The following is a 24,428-nucleotide window of genomic DNA, read 5'->3' on the forward strand; positions in this document are numbered from 1 at the left end:
CTTCTCCCTCCTACCAACTCCAATTATCCCGTAGGCTATTTCACAAATGTGCAGATTTAGTTTACCCAAAACCTACAAACACAGAATTGCTGCGTTAACAGCTCGTCCTCTTGCGCTGCAGCATTTCCTGTTATGTTAGGCTACAAACAGCTCCGCGATTTTTCTCATGTTAAGCTAAAAAATGCTAATTTCACTCAAATCAAAGTATATGTTGAGCTATATGAATTTTGTGGGCATGTTTTGCAACTGTCATTGGTTCGAAGTGTGTGCAGTTTTCTCTTCTGCCCTAGCGTGACAAGTTGCAGGAATTAGCCTGGAGTTGTACTATAGTAATGGCGCAGCCCATTGAAATGTACTCTTTTTCTTCTGTTCTGATGTTTAAGGAGCTGTGCTATTTGAGCCATATACAGTCACCACCAATCACCTGTGTTGTTGTTGTTGATCAACAGATATGTTGTAAAGGGAAATATGGTTTTTTTTCTTTCATGATAAAAATATCTAAGAGCCTTTGCATTAAGCTGAGAAGTTATTATTATATTAATTCATCGTAAACATACCAAAAAAAAAGGTTGATATTTATATTTGGCATAATTCCTGTAATAATAATGAAAAAAAAAAAAAAAAAAATATATATATATATATATATATATATATATATATATATATATATACGATCACACTGTGCGTGCTCTTGCGCTGCTGCATTTCCTGTCATGGCAGCTGTGCTATACCTGATAACTTTTGACATTCGGCTATTGTGTAATTCTCTTCCTGCAAAAAATGTTTGTACTCGAAATTTATCAGATCATACTATTTCTAAATTCAGGGAAGAAATCCCAGGTATGCTTAATCTAATCCCACTACTGAACTACACAGCAGGTCATTTTCCGAACTCAGCTAATGTTTGTCCATCTCAAATTGATGAGTTTGTTGACGTTACTTCAGACTCTCTGCGAAAAACCTTAGATTTAATTGCTCCACTAATAAATAAGACTATAAAACAGGGGATGCGAGCTCCCTGGTTTAATTCTCACACCCACCAATTAAAGCAAGAATCTCGACAACTTGAGAGGAAATGGCGTTCTACTAAAGTAGGAGAACACCTCACTGCGTGGCAAGATGGTTCACATAAATACAGGAAGGCACTTCGTGCCACTAGAGCAGCCTATTTTTCATCATTAATCGAGGACAAAAGAAAAAAATCACAGAGTCTTGTTCAGTACTGTATCCAGACTGACAAAGAACCACAGTTCATTTGAGCCTAGTATTCCATCAAGTCTCCACAGTAATGATTTTATGAATTTCTTATAATAATAATAATAATAATAATAATAATAATAATAATAATAATAATAATAATAATAATAATAATGATAATAATAAGATCCTGCTCATCAGAGACAAAATTAATGGTGTCCTGTCCTCAAACTCTGGTCCTTGTTTAGGTCCCTTCGATCCGGAAAACACACAGCTGACTCCTGAACCCTTTGGTTCTATGGATGTCTTTTCTCCAATACAGATCAGTCAGCTGATTAAAATAATCTCCTAAGCTAAACCATCCTCCTGTCTGTTAGATCCAATTCCAACTAAACTCGTCAAAGAAGCCCTACCTTTACTTAGCAACCACTTCCTTAATATAATTAACATGTCATTATCTACTGGATATGTACCACGGTCCTTTAAAGTAGCTGTAATCAAGCCACTTCTCAAAAAACCTAACCTGGACCCTACTGTTCTAAATAATTATCGACCCATCTCAAATCTCCCGTTTTTATCTAAGATCTTGGAGAAAATAGTCGCTAATCAGTTATGTGATTTCCTTAAATCCAACAGTTTATTCGAGAATTTCCAGTCAGGTTTCAGTGAACATCATAGTACGGAAACAGCACTTGTCAAGGTTAGCAATGACCTTCTAACCGCTTCAGACAGAGGACTTGTTTCTATACTGGTTCTCTTGGACCTTAGTGTGGCGTTTGACACAATTGACCACAATATTCTTCTGTCACGACTGGACCAAACAATTGGTATTAAGGGATCAGCACTGATGTGGTTTCAGTCCTATTTAACTGACCGTTCCCAGTTTGTTCACGTTCACAACGACTCGGCCCAAAAACTGTTAGGGATTTAGTGCCAAGTGATGTGATAGCGTTGGATGGCATCACGTTTGAGGCCAAAACCACTGCTAGGAACCTTGGTGTCATCTTTGATCAGGATCTCTCGTTTAAAACACACATTAAGCAGGTTTCTAGAACAGCCTTTTTCCATCTCCGAAACATTGCTAAAATCAGGCATATTTTAAAACGGAATGATGTAGAGAAATTAATCCATGCTTTCATCACTTCCTGACTAGATTAGTGTAACACACTTTTTTCAGGCTGCCCCAAAAAGTTGCTGAAGACTCTTCAGCTCATTCAGAATGCTTCCGCCCGTGTTCTGACCAGGACCAGTGCCAGAGACCATATTTCTCCTGTGCTGGCTTCTCTGCACTGGCTTCCTGTGAAAGCTAGGATAGATTTTAAAATACTCCTCCTCACTTACAAAGCCCTTCGTGGCCAGGCACCGTCCTATCTGAAGGAACTTTTAGTTCCATATAATCCATCTAGAGCATTACGCTCTGAACACACTGGCCTACTGGTGGTTCCTAGAATTTACAAAAGTAGGACGGGGGCTAGAGCCTTTTGCTATCAAGCCCCTCTATTGTGGAACCACCTCCCTACCTCAGTTCGGGGGGCAGACACCCTCCCACTATTTAAGAATAGACTAAAACTTCTCTTTTTCATAAATTTTACAATTAAGGCAACTTAGGTTACTACGTTTTTGTTTTGTTTTTGTGTTTTTCTTGTCTTATAGACCTACACTGTTGGAGACTCAACATCCAGACTCACTGAGTTCCTCTCTCCTCCACCTTCTCTCCAACCATCTCTGTTACTCCTCCTCCTCTCTGATCTCACTCTCCAAGTCTCCAATCATACCCTACTAACTCAATTTCTTCCCTGGAGTTTCTGTGCTCTATGTCCTCACAGGTTTTTCTCAGGTTCACCTCTCATCCACCCACCAGTACCATCCCTAACCTAATCATCGGCTGGGGTCCGGCTTCCTTTTTCCTCCGCGCCACCATACTGTTCTACCCCTCATCCACCCAGCCGCTGTGGATCATCTGCTGTGGACCTGCACCTCTCATCCACCAGTATCACCCCTCACCTAACCGTCGGCTGGGGAACTGCTGCCTCTCTTCCTTCGTGTCATCTTACTGTTCCACCCTTTACCCGCCCATCCGCTGTGGACCTTCCTCTGTGGACCTGCACCTCCAAGCCCACCAGTATCACCCCCATCTCTCCATGTGCTGTGGACCTTCTCCTCCAAGCCAACCAGTACCACCCCTCATTTATCCATCGGCTGGGGTCCTGCTTCCTTTCTTCCTCTGTGCCGCCATACAGTCATCCACGCAGCTGTAATTGTGCCTTGACTTTCGCAGTGGGAAACATAACCTTAACCACATTGACACTGTCTCTATCTGGCCTATCTGCCACTCTCTCTCTGTCTCTCTCTCTGACACTGTTCTTGTCTTCCTTTGGTTTCTTTTCCACCAACCGGTCAAGGCGGATGGCCACCCAAAAGAGTCTGGGTCCTGCCTGGAGTTTCTTCCTCATTGAGGCAGTTTTTCCCCGCCACTGTCGCTTATGCTTGCTCTGGAGGGTTCGGTTGGGCTTCTCTGTCTGTTAAAGCGCTTTGAAATGTCTGTTGCCGTGATTAAGCGCTATATAAATAAAACTTGATTGATTGATTGATTGACATGTTGGTGCAGGTTGCAGAGGTGATGACGAGGTGGTGGGCAGGTTTGCTATCCAGGAGAGGAATGGAGAAGGACAGATGGTAGTTGATTTTGCAAAAAGGATGGAAATGGCAGGCGATTAAGAAAATTAATTAATTACAGGATTTATAATTAATGGCATTTTAATCTCATACCTGCTAAAGGCCCCCAAATAAAGAATTTGAATTCTAGGATATTCCAAAATTGCAGTGCATGACTAATCAATAGAATAGACCGAGAAGAGACGATTTGAAATCCACATGTTTATTGGTTAAGTGTGCTTTAGAAATGAAATTCAAAAGAAAAAAGGCCAAGCACATCAGCAAACCAATTAGGCCTGGTGCATTTCTCAAAAACGGAATTCATTTAGAAAATATGAAGACTTTCATTATTGCTGATCATTACAACTAGCACTAATCATAACCATCTCAGCAGGATGAAATCACATCCCTGGGTAGGTCATGCACTGAAACTTTTCATTGGACTCAAGAATAATTGCATCAAAATTTTTTTATAGCACCAAATGTCAAGTATTCACTATACAGACAAGTTCCTTTCAGATCGATCTTAAATTACTGGTTTACACTGAAAGATTAATCTATGTGTATAGTCATTGAGAAAGCTGCTAAAGATTGATCAGCCAGAATTTGCATCATCCAGTCAAAACTGTGTAATTTTAATTTTTTAATTTTTAATTTTATATACTGGTTTGATCCCCGAAGGGAAATTAAGAACGCACACTCTAGCTACTGATTACAAACGCATGCATACATATATATTTGTGAGTACAGGCCCCTGTATCACACACATACAAAGGGGCCTGTAGGCATGCAGGGGAGGTAGAGTGGCAGGCAGCTCCTTCTTGGTGCGCCTCAAATGAGCAATTTGTAAAGGGGACGGCACCTTGCTCAAGGGTGCCTCGGCAGTGCTCCGGAGATGAGCTGACACCTCCCACTGTCAGCTCACCTCCGGGTATTTTTGGGGGGGCGGGAGCGGGAATTGAACCGCCGATCTTAAATCATAGGACGACCCACTCTACCGCCCGCTTTACCACTGAGCCACTGCCGCCCCCCCTGCCGTGTAAAATGGTGAAGTAACCACTAAAAAAAAAAAGAAGCAAAAAAAAGAATCAAACAATTCTAATATACATTGGGACGACTGGGAATTTAAGAAAAGTTGTGCTGTAGGAAACAGTTGAATCTCTAATGGTATGACATTGAGATATAATCGGCTATTTTTAAGAGAGGAACATCGTAAAATCCTCTGGTGCAGTACAAGAATATTTTAGTCTTTAGAGAGAAAGCTAATTGCAGTGAGCCCAGATGCAACTAAATTTGAAGTTTTTACTGTTAGTATCCAACTTCATCAGCAATGAACAAGTCTTTTGGGGATTTTTAATAGTTTAAAACAATCAGCATATTTCAGCCATATTATTAAATTAGCACTTACAAGCACTTGAAGTGCTGAAAATTAGGAACTATTAAGAAAATTAAGTACTACTGAGAATATACTGAAAAATATAACAAATATGAAAAATTCTACCAGTTTTCATGATTTAATAACCACAACACACGCACATCTCCCCATTTACCATAAATTTTATTTGTATCCAACACACACGCATAGCACAAATAATCATGAACTCCTTTCTTTCATCAGTGCACAATTCAATGCATTCACATATAGGTTGTTTAAATGGCCTGAGTGCCCTCTGGCCTTAATATAAGCTGTGATAAGCTAAACAAATGATTGTCTCTGATTAAATCATCTGCCTTAAACCTTTCCTCCACTGTGATATTTATCCAGCATCACAATTCATCCCACATTCATGTCCAGAGGAAGATACATGCACAATCATGTAAGAGTTCACGGTCGTTTTCTGTCACAATGTGTTTTTCCAAACATGAAACAGAAGCAGGATGAATGATCACGTTTCCCAAATCAACCCTCCTTCAGACTGAGATACAACTCCACCCCCACATCATGGGAATCACTGGGAGATCAATATGTATTTAGCTTATACAACATGTTCAATATCCTGATTTCCCTCAACATTAATTATGCACAAAGCTTTTACATTAAGTAAATTTGTAACGTCAAGACAGTTTTTTCATTAGTACAACTGGTCAAGGTCTTTCAAGTCATTTTTGTACATCTTTAGTGTTTACCAGTTGCTGGAATATCTACAAGGTTTTTTGTAGAAATCTGTTCTTAATCATTGAGGGCGTAATGCAAACAAATGCAACTCACAGCTAAACCTGCTGAGGCCACATATCTACACATTAAGTCATCAGATGCTCAGATCTTTATCAGCAAATTGTCACAGGTCCTGAATAGATGTGTGCCTTTTACCACACAAATTAATTTAAGACCCTGTGAAAGATAATAAGAATGACTGGATGAGAAGTAGCCTCATTTTATTAAGAAGGAATTAAGAATATTACGTGGCATTTGGGGGCCCCAGGAACAGCAGTTCTCTGCTGTTGTTCTGTAGACAGACTTCTTAAATCACACGATCTGTAGTGTCTCTCCATCCCACTGCTGCATCAACTCCACAGCAGTGTCACTTGATATCCATAAAACTCTTTTCACTCGCAACTCTTTCCAAGTCTGGTCAAACTAGTGCTGTTTCCTCCTGAATGAGCATCCTACAAAAAACAGGTGAAAAGGTGATTAGTGTGTTATAGGTATGTAACTTGAAATACAGGTGGGCAACATGAACTATTATAGAACATGTTTGTTTTTTTTTCATTTTTAATTTAGTCAGTGACCAAGTTTGTAATTAAATTAAAAATCTAATTGCACCTTTCAGTTTTTTTAAAATGCAGTGGTGGGTTGGGTGATATCAGCAAACCAATCAGCTATCAGTTTTTTCCACCTCTGAATCATTGTTTTTACTGTGGCCTTATCTAACCTCTTGATGATCCCATGGTTACCACAGCAGCTGAGCCCAGGACAAAGTGGATGTCAGTGAAAATGTTACACTCTGCCAATTCACTAAAATCCTGCATACACTATATTATCTGTGCTTCTATGTGTTCTTGATTGTTGATCAAATTGTTCTGATTCAACATTTATTATAATGATAAAACCTTAAGTATGAGATTAACACAAACACGTCTAAATGAAAAAAAAAAAAAATTGTGCATGCAGCTGACAGTGAAGAAATCGATCAAAGATGATGAATTTCGGTCACAGCTACAGGAGTCACTGTACGCCTTGGATGACACCCCGTTCATGAAGAACACAATGAAAGGGCAACACAAAGGCAGACATCAAGCAGTCAGAGGCAGCTACTACAGCAACGCCTACTAACATGACCAACAAAAAAATATGCAGCAGGGAACAGGTTTCTCAGCAGTAGTGGACAATCTGATGACCATCGACTGGATCGAATATGGAATCAAGGTTTTAATTATTTCACGCTGTAGCTGATTGTCACGGCCAGTTTGACCTGTAATGTACATGAACAAAAGCGTTGGAACACCACTCTACAAGGAATGGCTGAAAAATTAGAATTAAGGTGCATGTGGTAATTACACTGTAAGAGATGACAGAAACGCAAATGTTAAAAACACACACTATGAATCTATTTTTATTTCAAAGGATTTTACATTGATAGGTGACACTTAGTGTGCACATTTCAAGTGTGTTCTTGTACCTTCTGTAAGACGAGCTTTCCCTCCAGTAGGCTGACAGAGGACAGTCGAACAGCCAACACACAGCACTACAGTCTGGGCGTGACTGAATACTGTGGTGATTTTATAGCAACCTGCAAACCAAACACACACATATCATTCAACCATATAAAGTTTACTGAGGGCTGCATGATAACTGAATATTCTCATGTAATCTTTGATACCGGTGTGTCCGTGTGGCTGTTTGTATTAATGAGTCACTTGAAACTCACTGAACAGACAGTCACAAGTGTCACTGTATGCCTTATTTGACACCCTGATCACAAAGGACATTATGAAAGGGCAACACATAAAGGCAAACATTGAAATTCAAGTATCATGTAAATGTTACATAAGTTGTCAGAATCATAAAATCCTGAAAAAAATGCAGTTACTGTACTTCAGTGCAGTACATATTATACACAGCAGGGGGGTAATCTTATAAAATCTATTCCTGCACGGCTTACATGTACTTATTTTGTTTTGTCAAGTATCCTGAAATAGTAATTTGATCAAAATGCTGTGTAAATGAATGTACCTGGACATTTGACATCCATAAAATATGAATTAGGACACTGAACAAGTCTTTTTTTCTTGTGTCTCTTCCTTTCCTCCTCTGGGCTTGGGTGTAACAAATCCCTTGCGAGCTGAAATGACAAGTCAATCGAATTATTCCCAATCACACCCGCATTCATTCGAAATTGTAAAGACGGCCTTGATATTATTTATCTTGCAGCCTGTAAAACCACGTTACGAGTATCCGGTTTGTACAGTGATAAAAATAAACAAAGTTCGACATATGCATGCAGATGCGAAAATAAAATAGCTTAGAAGAAACACACGAATTATTGTTTAGAGAAATCTTAATCGAGTATTTCTAATATAACTAGTTTATACCCTCAACAAACATCAACATGTGACTGTCGGTTACAAAAGACCAGCGTGTACTGCTTTGAAGCGCACGTGTTTCGCCATACTGTATTTCATTTCGTATCTTAAATAAAACCTACGGCACAAAATAAAACCCGCAAAACTTCTGTTAAATCTAAAAGACAACTTTAAGTAGTCGTACACACCACGACCAAAACACTTTAAACGACTGTTAGGGGAAAAATAATAAACGTAGCGTCACTTACAGGCATGTCTGCTCGTCTGCACGCTCACCGGAAATACACGTCCAGTACCCGATGACGTAGCGGAAGTCAACCGCCCACGTGTCAAGACCCGGAAAGGACAAGAGATATAATAAGTAATTGTGGTTATACGTGATTTATAATCTTGGTTATAAATTTCCAGACAGTGACCTTTGAATGTTCCTGTTTATTTTATAACCTCCAATAAACAAAGGTTGTTGCAGCTGTAGTCACCCATTTTCTTGTTTGACACTGACACTGTGTTTGTCAGTAAAGATATCAATGATATTTGAGGTAGGAAACAGTCTTAGGCCACAGATAATTGGCCACAGATAAATAATAACAACGATATAAATTTAAATACAGTTAAACTGAATACTGAACAAGGCAGTCAGAGACTGCAACATCTTGCGACTTACCTTACCCTGATCTACTTTCAGGGCAGGTCAGGGTACCCAGAAAGTAGTATCTGACCAGTGCATGGACTAGCGCATATGGAGTAAGTAAGACCATAGATCAAGTCTAGTGCATAGGTAGATCAAAGCAGTGGCTTTGATTTATGGTCTTACACTGGCCTTCTCCCTCGACTTTCTATCCTATCCGGTTCCTGAGTGTACGAAAGTTTAAATTTGACTGTGACCTACTTTTCTCAAGGTCAAGGTCATCATCTCATTTTCATCCTCTTTGCCGCCCGAGTAATGTGTTTGTCGTTTCATCTTTCTATCTGCAATGGTTGCGAATATATTTGGTGAACTAACAAACGAACGAATGGACGAACACACGCACACTGACAATCGCAATACATCACCGCTCTGAAGCGGAATGTACATTAATCAATTTTGCCTGAAAGAACGCCGCCAATCTACAAACATGGGGTAACAGCGCCATCTAGTGTCCGTGGAGGCTGCCTGCTCCTCTGGGCCTCCCACGAAACACCCCCTCATACGTAGCTACGCTTTTCAGCGGTTCTGGGATCGAGGCCAGTGGCTGAAGTTTTTTTTAGGAAGCAGAAAAACACGTAGTCACCCGGTACATTCGTAAACGGAGATATTTAAACTTTCGAAGAAATGCTAAATTAATATATTCTGGATTGGGCGATGAAGACTGATCCACAGGAAATAGTTTAGCGGACTTTGGATGGAGAGGATTTCTTTATTCAACTCAGTCCAACGGGAGCATAGAGGCGCTGAGGGGATCGGAATTTACCGGTGACAAGGCAAAAGAAAAAAGAAAAGAGGACACAATATTTTTAGAGTGAATCCAATAACAAAACTTATTCTGGATAAGGGACGACCCATCTCTAACCCCTTTAAGTTCCACTTTATTTTTGAAGAACAGCTACAGCGATGGCGAAAAAGTATGATTTCCTTTTCAAATTGTTACTCATTGGGGACAGCGGAGTTGGCAAAACGTGTCTGATCATACGTTTTGCTGAGGACAATTTCAACTCCACATACATTTCTACCATCGGTACGTTATTTCCGTCTAACCTACGTCTGCACTTGTGTGAAACGGACGAGGAAGATCAATACTTGTTAAATGCTGGCATTCAGTTGTCTACAAACTGGTTCCTCTTCATGCCCGAACTAGTCAATGTGGGCACATTTATGTTTCTCATTCTGACTCTAATCTTTTTTCTCTTCCTGCCTTCTACCCCATCTCTCTGTAAAATCTCATACTTCCCTCAGAAGGTCCACCCACTCTAATTCCTATCTTTTCACCATCTCTACATTCTCAGCAGAATGGTTGGCTTTGCAGCAGGCACAGTTTTTTGCCAGCAGGACACCCCACCCACCCCCTCTCCTCTGCCTCTGCCTGGTTGTTGTCTGTCAGTCCATCCAGCAGGGGGAGAAAAAAAAACCTGACAAAGTGTGTCTTGTCTGCAGGGCTTTGAATCTTTCCTTTATTTGTGTCTGGATTCACACTGAGGGGTCAAAACTTCATTGGGAATAACTTTGAATCCGTCCACACCCTAATGAGACTGACCTTTATAGACTGCAATGTGGGTGGATGTGAATTTAGTTCACATCTTTATGTGGTTAACTCATTGTCAGCCTTTGTGTCTCCTCTCTGCTTGTTCTTGTCCCCTTGTGAACTCTCAGGCATCGACTTTAAAGTGAAAACAATTGATGTGGATGGAAAGAAAGTGAAACTACAAGTCTGGTAAGAGTAGACAGTTGCTGATTTATGTGGGAAATTCCACTCTTAACGGTTTCATAGAAGCAGATAATGCTGATCTATGCTATGTGTTTTGCTATTCTGGCAAATTTTTTTCCTGAAACATAGATAAAAATTCCTCATGTTTGATGACAGTGTGCTGTCAGAGACTCGTTTTATGAGTAAGAATGTTGTAACAACTTAAATCCAGTTTGTTTTAACTGCATAAACGTGTTATTTAAAGCGTTATTTCTTTTGACGGCAGTTGTGTCTTTATGTTCTTGCCTGATATGCATGCATCGCTATGTGTGTGTTTTATGCAGGGACACAGCAGGACAGGAAAGGTTCAAGACCATTACGACAGCCTACTACCGAGGAGCCATGGTGAGGACAAGCAGACTGGATAATCAGGCTGACATCATTGCACGCTTGTGCTCACTCCGTACCTTTCAATTAATTCTCATGTCTTCCCTTTTATTCGGTCTCTCCTCTCTGTGCCAGGGCATCATCCTGGTGTACGACATCACAGACGAGAAGTCCTTCGAAAATATTCAGAACTGGATGAAGAGCATCAAAGAAGTGAGATTGTCTTCACTCAGATAAGCATAAAAGATTCGGATATAGCATTTAGTAATCTGAATACGTGGTAGAAAGAATAATACAGAGTCTTTATTGACTAAAATAAAATAATAGCACAAGTTATTTTTAAAGGGTCAGCTCAGCAAAATCACACAAAAATCAATTTTTCAATGACTACAATAGTTTTTAAGTTGTCATAAAAATATGTGAATTCCCCAGAATTACATAATTAATTCTTCAGTTTTCTCTCTTTCAACAATTTTTGAATGTATTCATTCATTATTATTCATCATTACTTATTTATTATTAATATTTTTTTTAATCTCTGATACAATGAGATTAATTCTAACTAAGTGGATTTAGATCAAACCTCTATTTTACTTTTTGGGACTGCAAAAGCAAATATTCTCAACAAGAACTGATTGTCCTTAATCAATTAATCAACTGCATTCCCTCTTCCCCAGAATGCATCAGCTGGGGTCAGTCGACTGTTACTAGGTAATAAGTGTGACATTGAAGCAAAGCGCAAAGTTTCCAAGGAGACAGGGGAAAAGGTGAGCAAAATTTTCGTACTACATTGACAAAAATATTAAACACACTTTAGATCATGCTGTCACAGTCAAACACAATGGAAAGGGATTCTTAAACATTAGAGGGCGTGGTTGTTTGATGAAGGATTAAGCGTGTCTTTCACATCTTTGATTATGTGCTTTGCATTTACCTAAGATAAGAAGCAGGAAGTAATTATTACCCATATCCTGACCTGCTGTAATCAGACCTATCTGTTGTTGACAGCTGGCTAAAGATCATGGCATCAGGTTCTTTGAGACCAGTGCAAAGTCCAGCATCAATGTGGAAGAGGTGAGCTGAACTCTGATTTACACAAAATCATCTAAATGCCTCATTAACTTTTAGTTGGCTTAGGTGCTGTGAATGTCCTGACTTTTGTGTGTGTCGTTTCTTTGTCATTCCTTTTTACCTCCTAGTCATTTCTGTCTTTGGCACTTGACATATTACACAAATCGGGCAAGAAATCAGTAAGTCAGAAAAGATTTTCATACCAAATAATAACAAACTGAAGAACATATTCCAAATAAAAGACTAAGTTTTGTCTGATATTTCCTTTTCCTTTTTTTTTTAACCTCGGTCAACAGGGTCCCGCAGGTCGAGAGGTGAAAATCACCAGCAGTGCAGAGAAGAAATCATCCAAATGCGCTCTTCTTTAGATATGAACTTGGAAATTCAGTACGACTGGTTCTCTACCTCTATCTGATGGGCTCAATTGTCAATCACATAGAGGTGCTAAAAGTATGTTTTTATACCTAAACTACTGGCATTCCTTTTCTAAGTGTTTGTATCTTTGGTACCATTCCGTACTTGTACGTGCCTGGAACACACCTTCTACTGCATCTTCTGTGATGATGGTCATGAAAAATGTCGTAGTGACCACAATGTAACTGATTACATTACAGAGTATTTTATCAAGCAGCTCATATGGTAGGAAATACTTCTCTTCATTTCTTTTGCTGATCACCCCATTATCATCCCCACAAACAGTCACTGATTGATGTCTTAAAGGTCCAGAGTTTAGAATTTAAGGGAGTGTGAGAACAAAAATTTAATGTGATCTTTCCAATTGTGTTTTCATGAGTGTATAATCTGAAGAACTGTTGTGACTCATCCAGAATGAGGATTTTCTAAAATCTATAATGGCAACACCTTGTATCAGTACTGTAGCTCAGACAGGACAAACCAGACAGTGGCTTTATGGGCATTTAGTTGCACGCATGTGTGTGTGTGTGTGTGTGTGTGTGTGTGTGTGTGTGTGTGTGTGTGTGTGTGTGTGTGTGTGTGTGTGTGTGTGTGTGTGTGTGTGTGTGTGTGTGTGTGTGTGTTTGTCTTCTTCTCTGGTTTCAGACTTGTGTCTGACTGTAACACCGCTAGAGGCCACTAAATCCTACACACTGGACCTTTAAAAGTCTTATTTTTGTTGGTGGATTTCCCTTTTTCTTTTTTTTTGGTTGTTTTTACTTGAACAAGTAAGCTGTAAAAACATCTTAGCTTAATAGAATCATGCCTTGTGTGTACACTTTATAAGCCCTAGTAGGCTTCTGGTCCTAGTTTTTCACTCACGTTTGGCTTTTTTACTCCTGAGTTCAAGGAGCTCCGAGCTTGACAAACATTAGGGTTAAGATTTACCTCTGTGAGCTCACAGTTTAACAATTTGGCATCCCTTGCTTAAAGTAATGCACAAAAACACCTTTTGTTTCCCCGTATTGTAGAGGCAAATAAAATATATTGCAGAGATGTCATAGACTGACTATTAAGCTTTAAACTTTGGCTGAATTTATAGCTGTGTTTATGTTACACTTATCCTAAGAAAACGAGTAAAATGCACAAATGATGTTCAGTATTTCAATGCATTCAACTGAGTCTAAAGTAGCAGCTGCCATTACAAGCCAGGACATCTTGTTACATCCAATGAGAAGTTTGAATCATGATCTTCACAATAATGGTTTTAATAAATTGTGGTTGTTGGTGGTATGTACTTAAATATGAAACACACACTGGGGATGAACACTCTTTGTTCATGAGAATAAGAACAGAGACAAGTGCAATAAAAAAATATGAGGAAAGACAATAAAGAAAAATGGATAATGCAAGAGAGTGGACAGGATGTGAGGGAAGCAGGAGCACCCACATGCCGTTCTCTTTGAATTGATTAAGTGGGTCTTGGCTTTTATCTGAAGTGCCTGATAAATGTCTTACTGAACACTATCATACATTAGCTACATCTGATATGAATGTCTCCTTGTCCATCCAATTTTAGATCATCAAACATGAAACTGTTTCCTGTATCTGCTCTTTATCTACATTCTTTGTCTTTTCAGACCCACCACAAGAAGTTGTATGTAGTTTACACAACAGCTGCTTGCTGAATAAATGTGTGAGTCTGAGTGTGTCATAGTTTTAATCAGTGTGTTGGCACTGGACAACTAGACAGAATTCAGAGTGCAATTGTCACTGAGGCAGTTCTGTTTCCTCATAGTGCATGTATAAGAAGAGACAGAGAACAATGAAAACTGGGCCCTCATAATATCACTACCATGAAAAGCTAACAATAGAATTTTTAATCATGCTATTTTATTATTAGTTTGGTATTTACTAAAAAAAACAACGTTTTTCTAACTGCCATTTTCTTCAGGATCTGGCTCAGTGACTCAATGAGCCTTAAATTTTAGTAAATCAATGCAGTTTCACGTGCAATTTGATATTACATGGATATATAGCAACAACTTTTTTATAAACCTTCTAAATTTGAAGATCGTCACATCTGAAACATCACTGGATTCGGATCAAGATCATATTTTGATGCATACGTGATCTTGTGGTGATATCATTTTTTGTAAGGTTTTTTATTAAAGCTTACAAGCATCTGTCCTGTAAGAAATCAAAAAATAATGTTTCCTTAATGAAAAAAATCTGGATCTAAATGATGATTCACAACCGAAAAATCACCACCAAAATCTAATGAATTGTCCCACGAACCATAAAAAAATTAAAATCTAGTAGATGGAAAGATTGCTAGATAGATAGATAGATAGATAGATAGATAGATAGATAGATAGATAGATAGATAGATAGATAGATAGATAGATAGATAGATAGATAGATAGATAGATAGATAGATAGATAGATAGATAGATAGATAATAGATAGATAGGTAGGTAGGTAGGTAGGTAGGTAGGTAGGTCGGTCGGTCGGTCGACAGACAGACAGACAGACAGACAGACAGACAGACAGACAGACAGACAGACAGACAGACAGATGGATAGCTAGAAAACAACTTCATTAATATTCTGTTGGATTTCACGTAACTCATATTCAACGTTACAGTATACAGTACACAGAGACATCATGTAAAACTCCACACCTGGATGGATGGAAGAACGGCGGACTGACTGACTGACTGACTGACTGACTGATTGATTGATTGATTGATTGATTGATTGATAGAACGTCTTGCAAGTACACCTATGCGGGAAGCAGTGGACAACCCTCAGCTGCCTGAGAACAGTTTTGGGACATTTTGGAGACTCTATGCAGTGGTGGGGCATCGTGAACAAGAAGATCTTACAAATGCAGAGCTGAAGACTTGCACTGCCAGGCTGTGCTGACAGGAAATGTGTTTATTGACAGGCTGTGCTGGTTTATACATCGACTCAAATTAGACCAGGCACGGATGGGGCACTCTCACTACTCAGGCCCCCTTCTTCCTCTTTTTATCTCCTGCCCATCCATTTCAGCAGCCAGTACATAAAGGAATAAGTTGTTTTCCCTCTTTGCACTACAGCAGGAGCTGAAACCTGTCGCTAGGCAACCGCCCCTCTTTCCCAGCATCAGCACCATGATAGTTTGCGTGCGCTCTGCCGCATCTTTGGGTCGACTGCACGTTTCGCTACGTGCCTTGTCATCACGCAGGAGGGTTTGGATTTGCAAACACTCTTCTGTTAGCGCAGGAGCTGAACCGAAGAAGAGAGGGAAGAGGTCGAGAGCAGCAGAGGGAGGGGCGAGTCAGAGGAAGATCCGCTCGGATGGATGGATTTTAAAATATTATCCGGGATGTAGGTAAAATATCATCTGTAGTCTGACGGTCATGTGATGCTTGGTGGGAGGCAGTGAGGTAACTGTCCCGGACACACACACACACACACACACACACACACACACACACACACACACACACACACACACACACACACACACACACACACACACACACACACACACACACACACACACACACACACACACACACACACACACACACACGGGCTGTTCGGGATACCCGCGTGACTGCAGGGAGGAAAGAGGTGGTGGAAGTGGAACAGGAGGGGGCTGAAGGTGCTGGGGGTGGACCAATGTGGACATATCAGAAATACCGAAACCAGTAGGAAGATTTTATTCCAGCCTGCGACATTATTCATAAAATTAAAAAAAAAAAATTCATGTAAATATATATCGACGGGCGACATTTATATCCTGTTCATATCGAGACAATTAAAATCCCACTTCCCGTGTGGACAGATGGTTTTTCATCACAAACCCGTGATGAGGATTTAAGGTCGTGGGGAGCGCGGCGCGCACGCTTCAGATGTGGATCGCCCTGACGGGACGCGCGGACTGCCCAGCTCATGCCGTCTTTTTTGGGGAACAACGATCAGCCGCTCTCTTTGGGATGCTTTAATATTTGCGGCCTGCTCGGGTCTCCAGTTACCGCAATGCCACTGGGGAGAGGAGGGAGAATGAAAGGCTGAAGATGGAGCGGAGGAAACAGCATAAAGTGCAACGATGTGCAGATTGCTCAAGACTAGCCCAAATTGTGATTAGGATTTAATGACATACGGATTGAGCAGGGAAATATAACCTGTATTCCATAGGCTGGCCTGTGCTGCTTGGTGTGGACCAGACACTTTCTAAACTGAAGCGATCTCAGTTTCTTGGCTGAAATGTCAAATAAGGTGAGTATGGCTGCTGCAAGCGTGTAGAAGCTGCCCAATACTCAGATTTCTGCTGACAAAGTTCTTGGACTACCAGGACTATTGTTCATATTATGGGGCATTGCGTGAGACCTGGGGCATCAGCCAATGGAGAGCTTGCATAACTGTGACAGCACTGAGCTCCAAAGCCAGCATATATGTCTCTCCATCTTCTGCCCTCGCACGATTGAGCTGTGCTTTATGAACCCAGAGTAAGTGTGAGATCTCTTCCACCATTACAACATGCCTTCACCGTCAGATTCCAGCAGCGTGGCTTCGGCCTTGGGATCTCGAGGCTGGTCAGACAGCCACAGGGGCATGTCCGGCCGGGGGCCCGGTGGGGCACGGCTTCTCCTCTACCTGGGGCTGTGCCACCTGGGTCTAGGGGCCATGGTCCTGGCTTTCTCTTTCACCAGCATGGCCTTCACCTCTTCAGCTCGTGTCAGGCAGTCCTGTCCATTATGGGCTGGCTTCTTTGTAAGTGTAAATATGACTGAAAGCATATTGTATTTAACAACAGACATCCCTAAAGGTGTTTTTTCTAATGCTGCATGTGGTGTCGGTTTGTAGGTGGTGGCATCAGGAATAGTTGGAATAATCTCATGGAGGAGACCTCTGACTCTAGTGGTATGTATATTTCCATTTAATGAAAGACATACTCAGATTTGTTGTATGCCAAGGAGGTTGTATCACAGCAGGCCTGACGTCTGTCTATCAAACACATACAGTAGGTGCCCCAAAAACCTCAGAGGCACTGCTTAGTCAGTCCAGGTAAAGGCACATCTAAATCTCATATAAACCAATGGGAAAACAAAGTAGAAACTGTTAAGTTCCTCTAGTAGCTGCACTGGAACTTTTGATTATATCACATGATCTTCATCACAAGGAGAAGTTTGCTCAGGAGTCAACCATGTTGGATAGAACCATTGTTGTTTCTTTAATTTGGAAATAACAGTGTCAGAGTTGTAATGTGGGTGCAGCATATTTACATAATTGTGATTATCGGTGACATTATCTGTCATGGATTTTCGGCAGTTTTCACATCCTGCTCTGAATCAAATCTGACTCTGTGCCCCTCCACAGGTATCGCTGTTCATGCTGCTTTCTGCAGTGTGTGTGATCCTCAGTCTGGCCGGCTCCATGCTGTCGTGTCAGAAAGCACAGATGGTCAAGTCTATGCTCACCTGCCAGGTACACAGCATTCTGCAAGTTGTTATCTTTTGCCTCATGTTTAAATGCCCTTGTAACCAGATGTGTGGTTATGAGCCAGGAATAACTGTGAATCTGTTTGTGTATGTCTCAATGTTCGTGCCAATCCACCGTGTTTTGGAATGTATGTAGGTGGAGAACGGTCTCTGTGTGTGTTGTGCACCTACTCAATCCTGCTCCATCAGAGAGGAGGAGACCCTGGTCCTCCACCTGAATGCTGACTGCCACTCAGTCAGACATCAGCTGAAGGTGGGTGGGGATGTCTTTCTACTGGAGTCATTTTATTATCTAATAGGTCAAATTTACATTTTTGATGAAAATTTACATCTCATGAAAATGTGATCTTTTTTGCTTGCATTTATTTTTCCTATATTGATCATTAACATATCCTTGAACAGCCTTCAATCTAAGTGATGGGGACAGGTATTTATCAAATGCATGTGTGGGACTACAGCAGTCTAAGTTAGACAAATCGACTATTTTTAAACAGTCAAAAAATTATGAAGTTATTCTTCAGATGTAAATCATTCCTCAGGCTAAAATGTTGATGTCAGCTTTTCTGAATGTTTTTCTCTGCAGGACCTTTTATTCAGTGCATGTGGTCTCAGCATTCTGTCCACCATCATCTGCACTCTGTCCACTGTGACCTGCAGCATCCACATATTCTCTCTGGACCTTGTACACCTGGTAAGAGACGACACAGCACACATACAAAATCAGTAAATTCGGGTTTGAATTTACATTTGAAAAACAGACTTGAACCAAAACTTCCACTTATGATGTTTATATGTTGTACCCGCCCAGCTGGCTCCACATCGCTCTCGCTCAGTCAACCCAGAATGCACTACTCCTCAGGATGCTTTCCTCACCAACATTATGGACTTTGAAGAGTTTGTCCCACCCATCCCTCCGCCCCCCTACTATCCTCCTGAATACACGTGTAGCTCCGAAACAGATGCTCAAAGGTACCACACAAGCTTATATGAGCATTTTATAAACTGGTTATTCTGTTATTCTCGTATATATCATGTGCTTTTTTTAATTAACACACAGCATCACTTACAATGGCTCAATGGAGAGCCCTGTTCCTCTCTACCCCACTGACTGCCCCCCACCTTATGAAGCTGTGATTGGACAGAGAGCTGCAAGCCAGGTGAGCGTGTGTTTATGATTGAAGACTTTGTGTGTTTTCCCCACTGTCTATGCTAAATTTGTCAATTTTGATGGTCAAGGCGACAGTGTATGACCCCCATGCCACTGAGCTGTCTGCAGAGAGGGGAACTTCTACGGCCTTCAGTGGGGAGGGTGAGAAACCATTACCCATTGTCACAGGTCCTCTACAGAATCAAAATCAGGTTTACTGGTCAAATAACTGAACTCTTACATGGAATGGGAATGTGTGAAGGTGATGTCAATGTCACACGTGTCACACTTTAACAGATTTTAGAAACACAACAAGCAGCGAAGAACATGCACAAAGTCAAAAAATAGATAAAAATAGAACTATTATGTGCATAAAAAGAAAGGGGGAAAGGTATGTGTGCATATACAGTTTATAACTATAACAACACAAAATCTCTATATAATCAAAAAATAGTGTTATGAAGAGTACTCATAGTTAAAAGGAATACATACTGTATTAAATGAGGAATCTGCAGAAACATATGTATAGCTGGTGGTTATCTACAGTCTATCAGCTTATACAGGTCAATGATTGAAAATAAAGATTGCCATCTGTTCTGTTCATTTGTACCAAATGACTGAGTACAAAATAAAAATCAATAATTAATAAATAAATAGATAGATAAAGAACAGAATAGAATAGAATATCACAAGCAGTTTTTTGTCTCTGACCAAACTCTTAACAGACTTGAACGTGAAATAAATTGTACCGTCAAATTAACGTCAGCTACAAGTTTTAAAATGTCAACATTTTGCTGACAGTAATTGTGGAGATTTGTTTGTGTGCAGTGTCAGAAATCAGGAAATGATAGCAAATATTCATTTTTTATGAAAATAGAATGAACAAGTTATATTAAGATTAAGTTCAACTTAAATCAGTAAAATGCATTCAAATAAAAGATAAACTCCTCCCTGCTCTTTTTAAAAAAATAGTCTCCATGGACAGTGGTTCTCTGTTGATGTCGGACATTGTGGACATCCCTGATGATTCCTCTCCTTCTGAGGACTCCTGTCTGATGGAGGTTGGCCTGAGGAACCACAGGGGCAGGCGCAACAGGACCATAAGTGAGGGGGGAGAACCTGGGGAGCAGATAAGCTTTCGTGGTCCTCCATCTCAGACTCCAGAAAGTCCTCTAGCAGGAGGACCTCGAGCCAGGCGTTTCCTCAGAGGAGAGCGATCTAATTCTTGCTCTTCACCCAGCACAGCGACCTCCACATACAGGTGAGGACAAACACACTCACACACGATTAATAGTGGACAGTTTAACTCTACAGTTTGTGGTGTCCTGCAGTGAAGTGAATACAGTAAGGAATGAATGTTATTCCTCAGCTCACTGCAGAATTATTGAGATACAGTCTAATTAAATGCACAGCTTTAAATCCAGAATTGAACCATTAACACAATCTAACACTTAGTGCTGTCCTCTCTCTTCCTGCAGGTCTCCAGTGTTGGGTCGCCAGGCCATGTTAGCTAATAGCTGTTCTCAGCTGGAAGCAATAATCAGTCATCAACACCAATGTTCCATCCCAGAGCTCCGAGTTCATGCCTCCACTTGCTCACGCCAAGGAACTGCCCCAGCCTCATCCACTCCTCCCGCTTCATCCTCAATAGCTACCAGTGAGCACAGCAGCAGAGCAGGAAGCGGACCACCCCTCCCGAGCCAACCGTCGTACCTTCAACAAAGACCTGGGAAGTGTGAGAAGGATGGAGAAGGTGTAAGGAGGGACAGCGAAGGGCTTTTACCTCTAGTAAGGTCCCACAGTGAGCCAGGCCTCGGCTCTTCAACTGATACCGGTAAGTCTGACAAGGAAATGAGAGCATATTTTACTTTGCTATTTCTAGTATGTTCACAAACTGTCCCTGTATCTCCTCTACTGTAGTCGGCTCTGGAGGCAGTAAAGTATCTACAGACACAGGTAAGACTACCACAGCCTCTCTCTACGTTTTGATTTCAGTGATACATCTTGGTTGGTATTAATGGCCATATCATAAAATCTGAAGGGTCACCAGACTTTAACTGCTCAGAATAAACCACCAGGTTTGAAATATTAGATATCTTACCTTTTGTCACATATTTATTGTATCACCTATTACATTTGAACACACAACCAGATTCTGTTTTCGGAGAACCTAGTGACTGTTTACTATATTATGCAATTTCAATAGTGTTCCATACTCTATGTGGACACACAGTGTATTTATATGAAACAATGAAATGATGTAGTGGTCAGCATGTTCATCAGTTTTTTGGATCATAAGTCAAAGTTTGCAGTTAGTTACTATAACTGCTCCTTGTACAACCATGCCATGCCATCTTGTGTTGGCTCCTTTTTTTCTAAATAAAGATTCAGATTATAGTCACTTCTTTTTCTGGGTTTTCATGGTGTTTTTATCTCTAGTTCTCTAGCGAGGACTGCTTTGTTATGTTGGCTTTGGCTTTTCCTGAAATCACTTTTAGCCTCTATCTGGCAATAAAATAATTAGAAAATGTGCAAATGGACTCCTGATTTTCTTCATTGAGCTTCATGTTACTTCTCTCTTCTTCTTCTGACTCCTCTCAAAGGTCCATCCTCTGAGGCTTGTCTTCTGCCGCGTACAGCTTTGCCTCCTGCAACAGCTCTGCCAAGGAAAAGCACCATGAAATCAGCAGCCACTGGGGTGCAGGTGCCCTCCAAACCTCCCCCTACCTCACCATTACGTTTACCGAAAGACTGCCACCGGTCTCTGGGAGACCTTAAGGTATGGATGAGACATGTTGCTAAAAGATATACGAGCTAAAATAATTCAGAGTAAAAACTTGGTGTTTCTTTGTCATAATCCCCCCCCCCTTTTTTTCAGGTGACGCGAGGTCTGGTTGCTCGCTTTTTGCAGCGCTCCAAACGCAATTTATCGCCCTATGAGCATGCTGGTAGCATTGGGCCAGGGCCTAAGAAAAGGGGTGGAAGTGAGGCAACTGCCATGAGCCACTTGCCCATGGAGCAAGTATGATAGTGAATTCTAATCAACTCTGTTCACCAGTTCACACCATCAACATAGTTCTTTTGCAAGTAATTCAGTCTGCTGTTTGTCTAAACTTCTGCTCATTAACACCATCTTCAGGTGTTGCTGACTCCTTGGAGCGCAAGCCGAGGACACCCCAACCATCACCCCCATCACACTCATCGCCGTGGTCACCACCACTCCCATAGTGACAGTCGACACAACAGGCATCACGACACTCAGGTGCCGGAGGGAATCCACCTGCGCAGCTGTGGGGATTTGAGCTCCTCATCCTCAGCCTCGCTGCGTCGACTTGTGACACCCCATCCACCACACGGATCATCAGGAGCTCTCTACTCTGAGTCTGCACTGTGAGGAGAATCGGAGGGAGGTACAGACGAGGAAAATGGGAGGCACATGAGTTGACAGGGTTGTGAGGACGACTAGGGTTGGATCAATTAAGGCTGGTTAATGGATGTATCTAGTACTAAACTTTTGAAACTTTTCCTTCCTATGCCTCCTTTCAACTCCGTTTCCAACTGTGCAAACAGCCTTATTCAGTGGTGCTCTTTATCACTCTGAACATCAGCCTCAAGCTTGCACTATTGCACTGCTCGGCATCAGTTAAACAGCGACTAGATGCTTAATTTTGGGCAGCATGTTGTAATAAAATCATAAAATGATTCCTCGACCGGCTGAGAGGACCAACCAGAAGCATCTTCTCTGCAGTATTCTCCTCTCACTCCCTTAATACTCAACTGAAATCATCTGTTCCTCAAGACTGAAAATGGAACTCAATCAACATCCATACTACAAGAAACTCTTACTCATATGTACATTGAGTCATTTACATTAGTGTGGGTTGAAATATGCTTCTGGTCCTTTTTTACATAGCTGTTCATCCCACTGGGTCGCTCAGGTGAAGTGATCGGAATTATCCTTATTCGTCTTCCACTGATAAAAAACCCCCAATGCATCTCAAACATATAGTTAGCCGAGTATAATGTAATAATAACAGATGGCATTGCAGTTGTGGACAAAGTCTCTCACATTTTAATCCCTTTACTGATATGCTTTTTTTTCTTTGTTTTTGTTTTTCTAATCCCCACTATCTCCACACTTTTACACCTCCATGTTTGCCACAAGAAAAGGGAGACAGCCTTTTGAACACTGACAGTACTAGACACCATAGAAATGCTCAGCCTTGGAAATGTATTATCAGGGGATGGCCCCCTTGATATAATGATGATTTCTTTGCTAATGTGCATATTTTGATAAATCCTCCCAGATACATCAGGAACCTTGTGCATTCAATCCTGGTTATCTGTGTAACAAGTAACATGTTCCCAGAATGGCTTTATCTGCATGTTTTGATAATGCTTGTTCTATTTTGCTTTTGCATCCAAGATTTAATACACTAGCTATTTGTAATGTGTTTGTTTCAACAGATAGCAGAAGCTGAAAGTGAAAATCAGACCAAATATTAGTAGCTCCAGCAATTGCTTCATCCAGGTGCCACTAATCAAGCCTCTGCATTCGAGTTTGATTTTATGATTGAAAATAACTGTGACTGGCAAAAACTAGCTTTACCCTGTAAGATTAAGAAATATAAATTGCACTGTGACTCTGATCATGTGAGTCTCTTGCAATAAATGTACAGAAAAATTTATTATGAGATTGTGATTCACTCTGTGTTTGCACAGGCACTGTCACAGAAGAGTAGTTGATTAATAAATAAGTCTGTTAACAGTCCAGTGATAGTGAACATGTGATGGCTCTGGCAGCTCTGGATAATGGATTTTGAGGTGTATTAATATCATGGGGGGGGGGGGGGCAGTCATGATATGGTCTGCTTAGTGGAAAGGCACATTTGGATACTCACATGTATGTAATTGATTTTAAAAATGTGCACCCATACACACTCCCTCATTTAGGCACTGAGCTGTATTTCTACCTCCTGTCTTGCATAACACAATATTTATTTAAGGAAATATATAAACCTGTATGGCAGGCTTAACAGGACACATTCTTGAAAACAAATAATAAATGTAACTAATCATGACCTATTCCAGATTTTAATGCAGTGGCAAAACCCTCAATGCAAGTTGTGTATTTGAAAGTATGAAATAAATAAGAGATATGAAATAAAATATCTATGTT

The 24,428-nt window shown here is 40.7% G+C and overlaps 3 protein-coding genes and 1 non-coding gene across 4 annotated transcripts; 2 read left to right on the forward strand and 2 right to left on the reverse strand.

Annotated features, from left to right (window-relative positions):
• Positions 1–5,391: 5,391 nt before the first annotated feature.
• On the reverse strand, positions 5,392–8,668 carry rps27.2 (ribosomal protein S27, isoform 2). The gene is made up of 4 exons (XM_068323460.1): positions 8,625–8,668; positions 8,027–8,135; positions 7,473–7,583; positions 5,392–6,459 (listed from the first exon to the last, which is right to left on the reverse strand). The coding sequence occupies exons 1-4, from the start codon at positions 8,628–8,630 to the stop codon at positions 6,431–6,433; spliced, it is 255 nt and encodes an 84-aa protein (XP_068179561.1). The 5' UTR covers positions 8,631–8,668; the 3' UTR covers positions 5,392–6,430.
• LOC137602186 (small nucleolar RNA SNORA13) lies at positions 6,951–7,082 on the reverse strand. Its single transcript, XR_011037137.1, has one exon. It is a non-coding gene; the product is annotated as a small nucleolar RNA SNORA13 (small nucleolar RNA).
• Positions 8,669–9,582: 914 nt separating the features above from the next.
• rab13 (RAB13, member RAS oncogene family) lies at positions 9,583–14,314 on the forward strand. The gene is made up of 8 exons (XM_068323346.1): positions 9,583–10,091; positions 10,724–10,784; positions 11,102–11,162; positions 11,280–11,357; positions 11,822–11,911; positions 12,153–12,218; positions 12,344–12,394; positions 12,512–14,314. The coding sequence occupies exons 1-8, from the start codon at positions 9,968–9,970 to the stop codon at positions 12,581–12,583; spliced, it is 603 nt and encodes a 200-aa protein (XP_068179447.1). The 5' UTR covers positions 9,583–9,967; the 3' UTR covers positions 12,584–14,314.
• Positions 14,315–16,493: 2,179 nt separating this feature from the next.
• Positions 16,494–24,355, forward strand: fam189b (family with sequence similarity 189 member B). The gene is made up of 14 exons (XM_068324217.1): positions 16,494–17,374; positions 17,468–17,524; positions 17,981–18,088; positions 18,239–18,355; positions 18,686–18,793; positions 18,911–19,071; positions 19,160–19,259; positions 19,339–19,411; positions 20,222–20,510; positions 20,728–21,083; positions 21,170–21,205; positions 21,853–22,028; positions 22,128–22,271; positions 22,389–24,355. Exons 1-14 carry the CDS (start codon positions 17,141–17,143, stop codon positions 22,641–22,643), a joined length of 2,214 nt encoding a protein of 737 aa, XP_068180318.1. The 5' UTR covers positions 16,494–17,140; the 3' UTR covers positions 22,644–24,355.
• Positions 24,356–24,428: the final 73 nt, after the last annotated feature.

The sequence above is a fragment of the Antennarius striatus genome, chromosome 9, assembly GCF_040054535.1.
Source record: "Antennarius striatus isolate MH-2024 chromosome 9, ASM4005453v1, whole genome shotgun sequence".
Lineage (NCBI taxonomy): Eukaryota > Metazoa > Chordata > Actinopteri > Lophiiformes > Antennariidae > Antennarius > Antennarius striatus.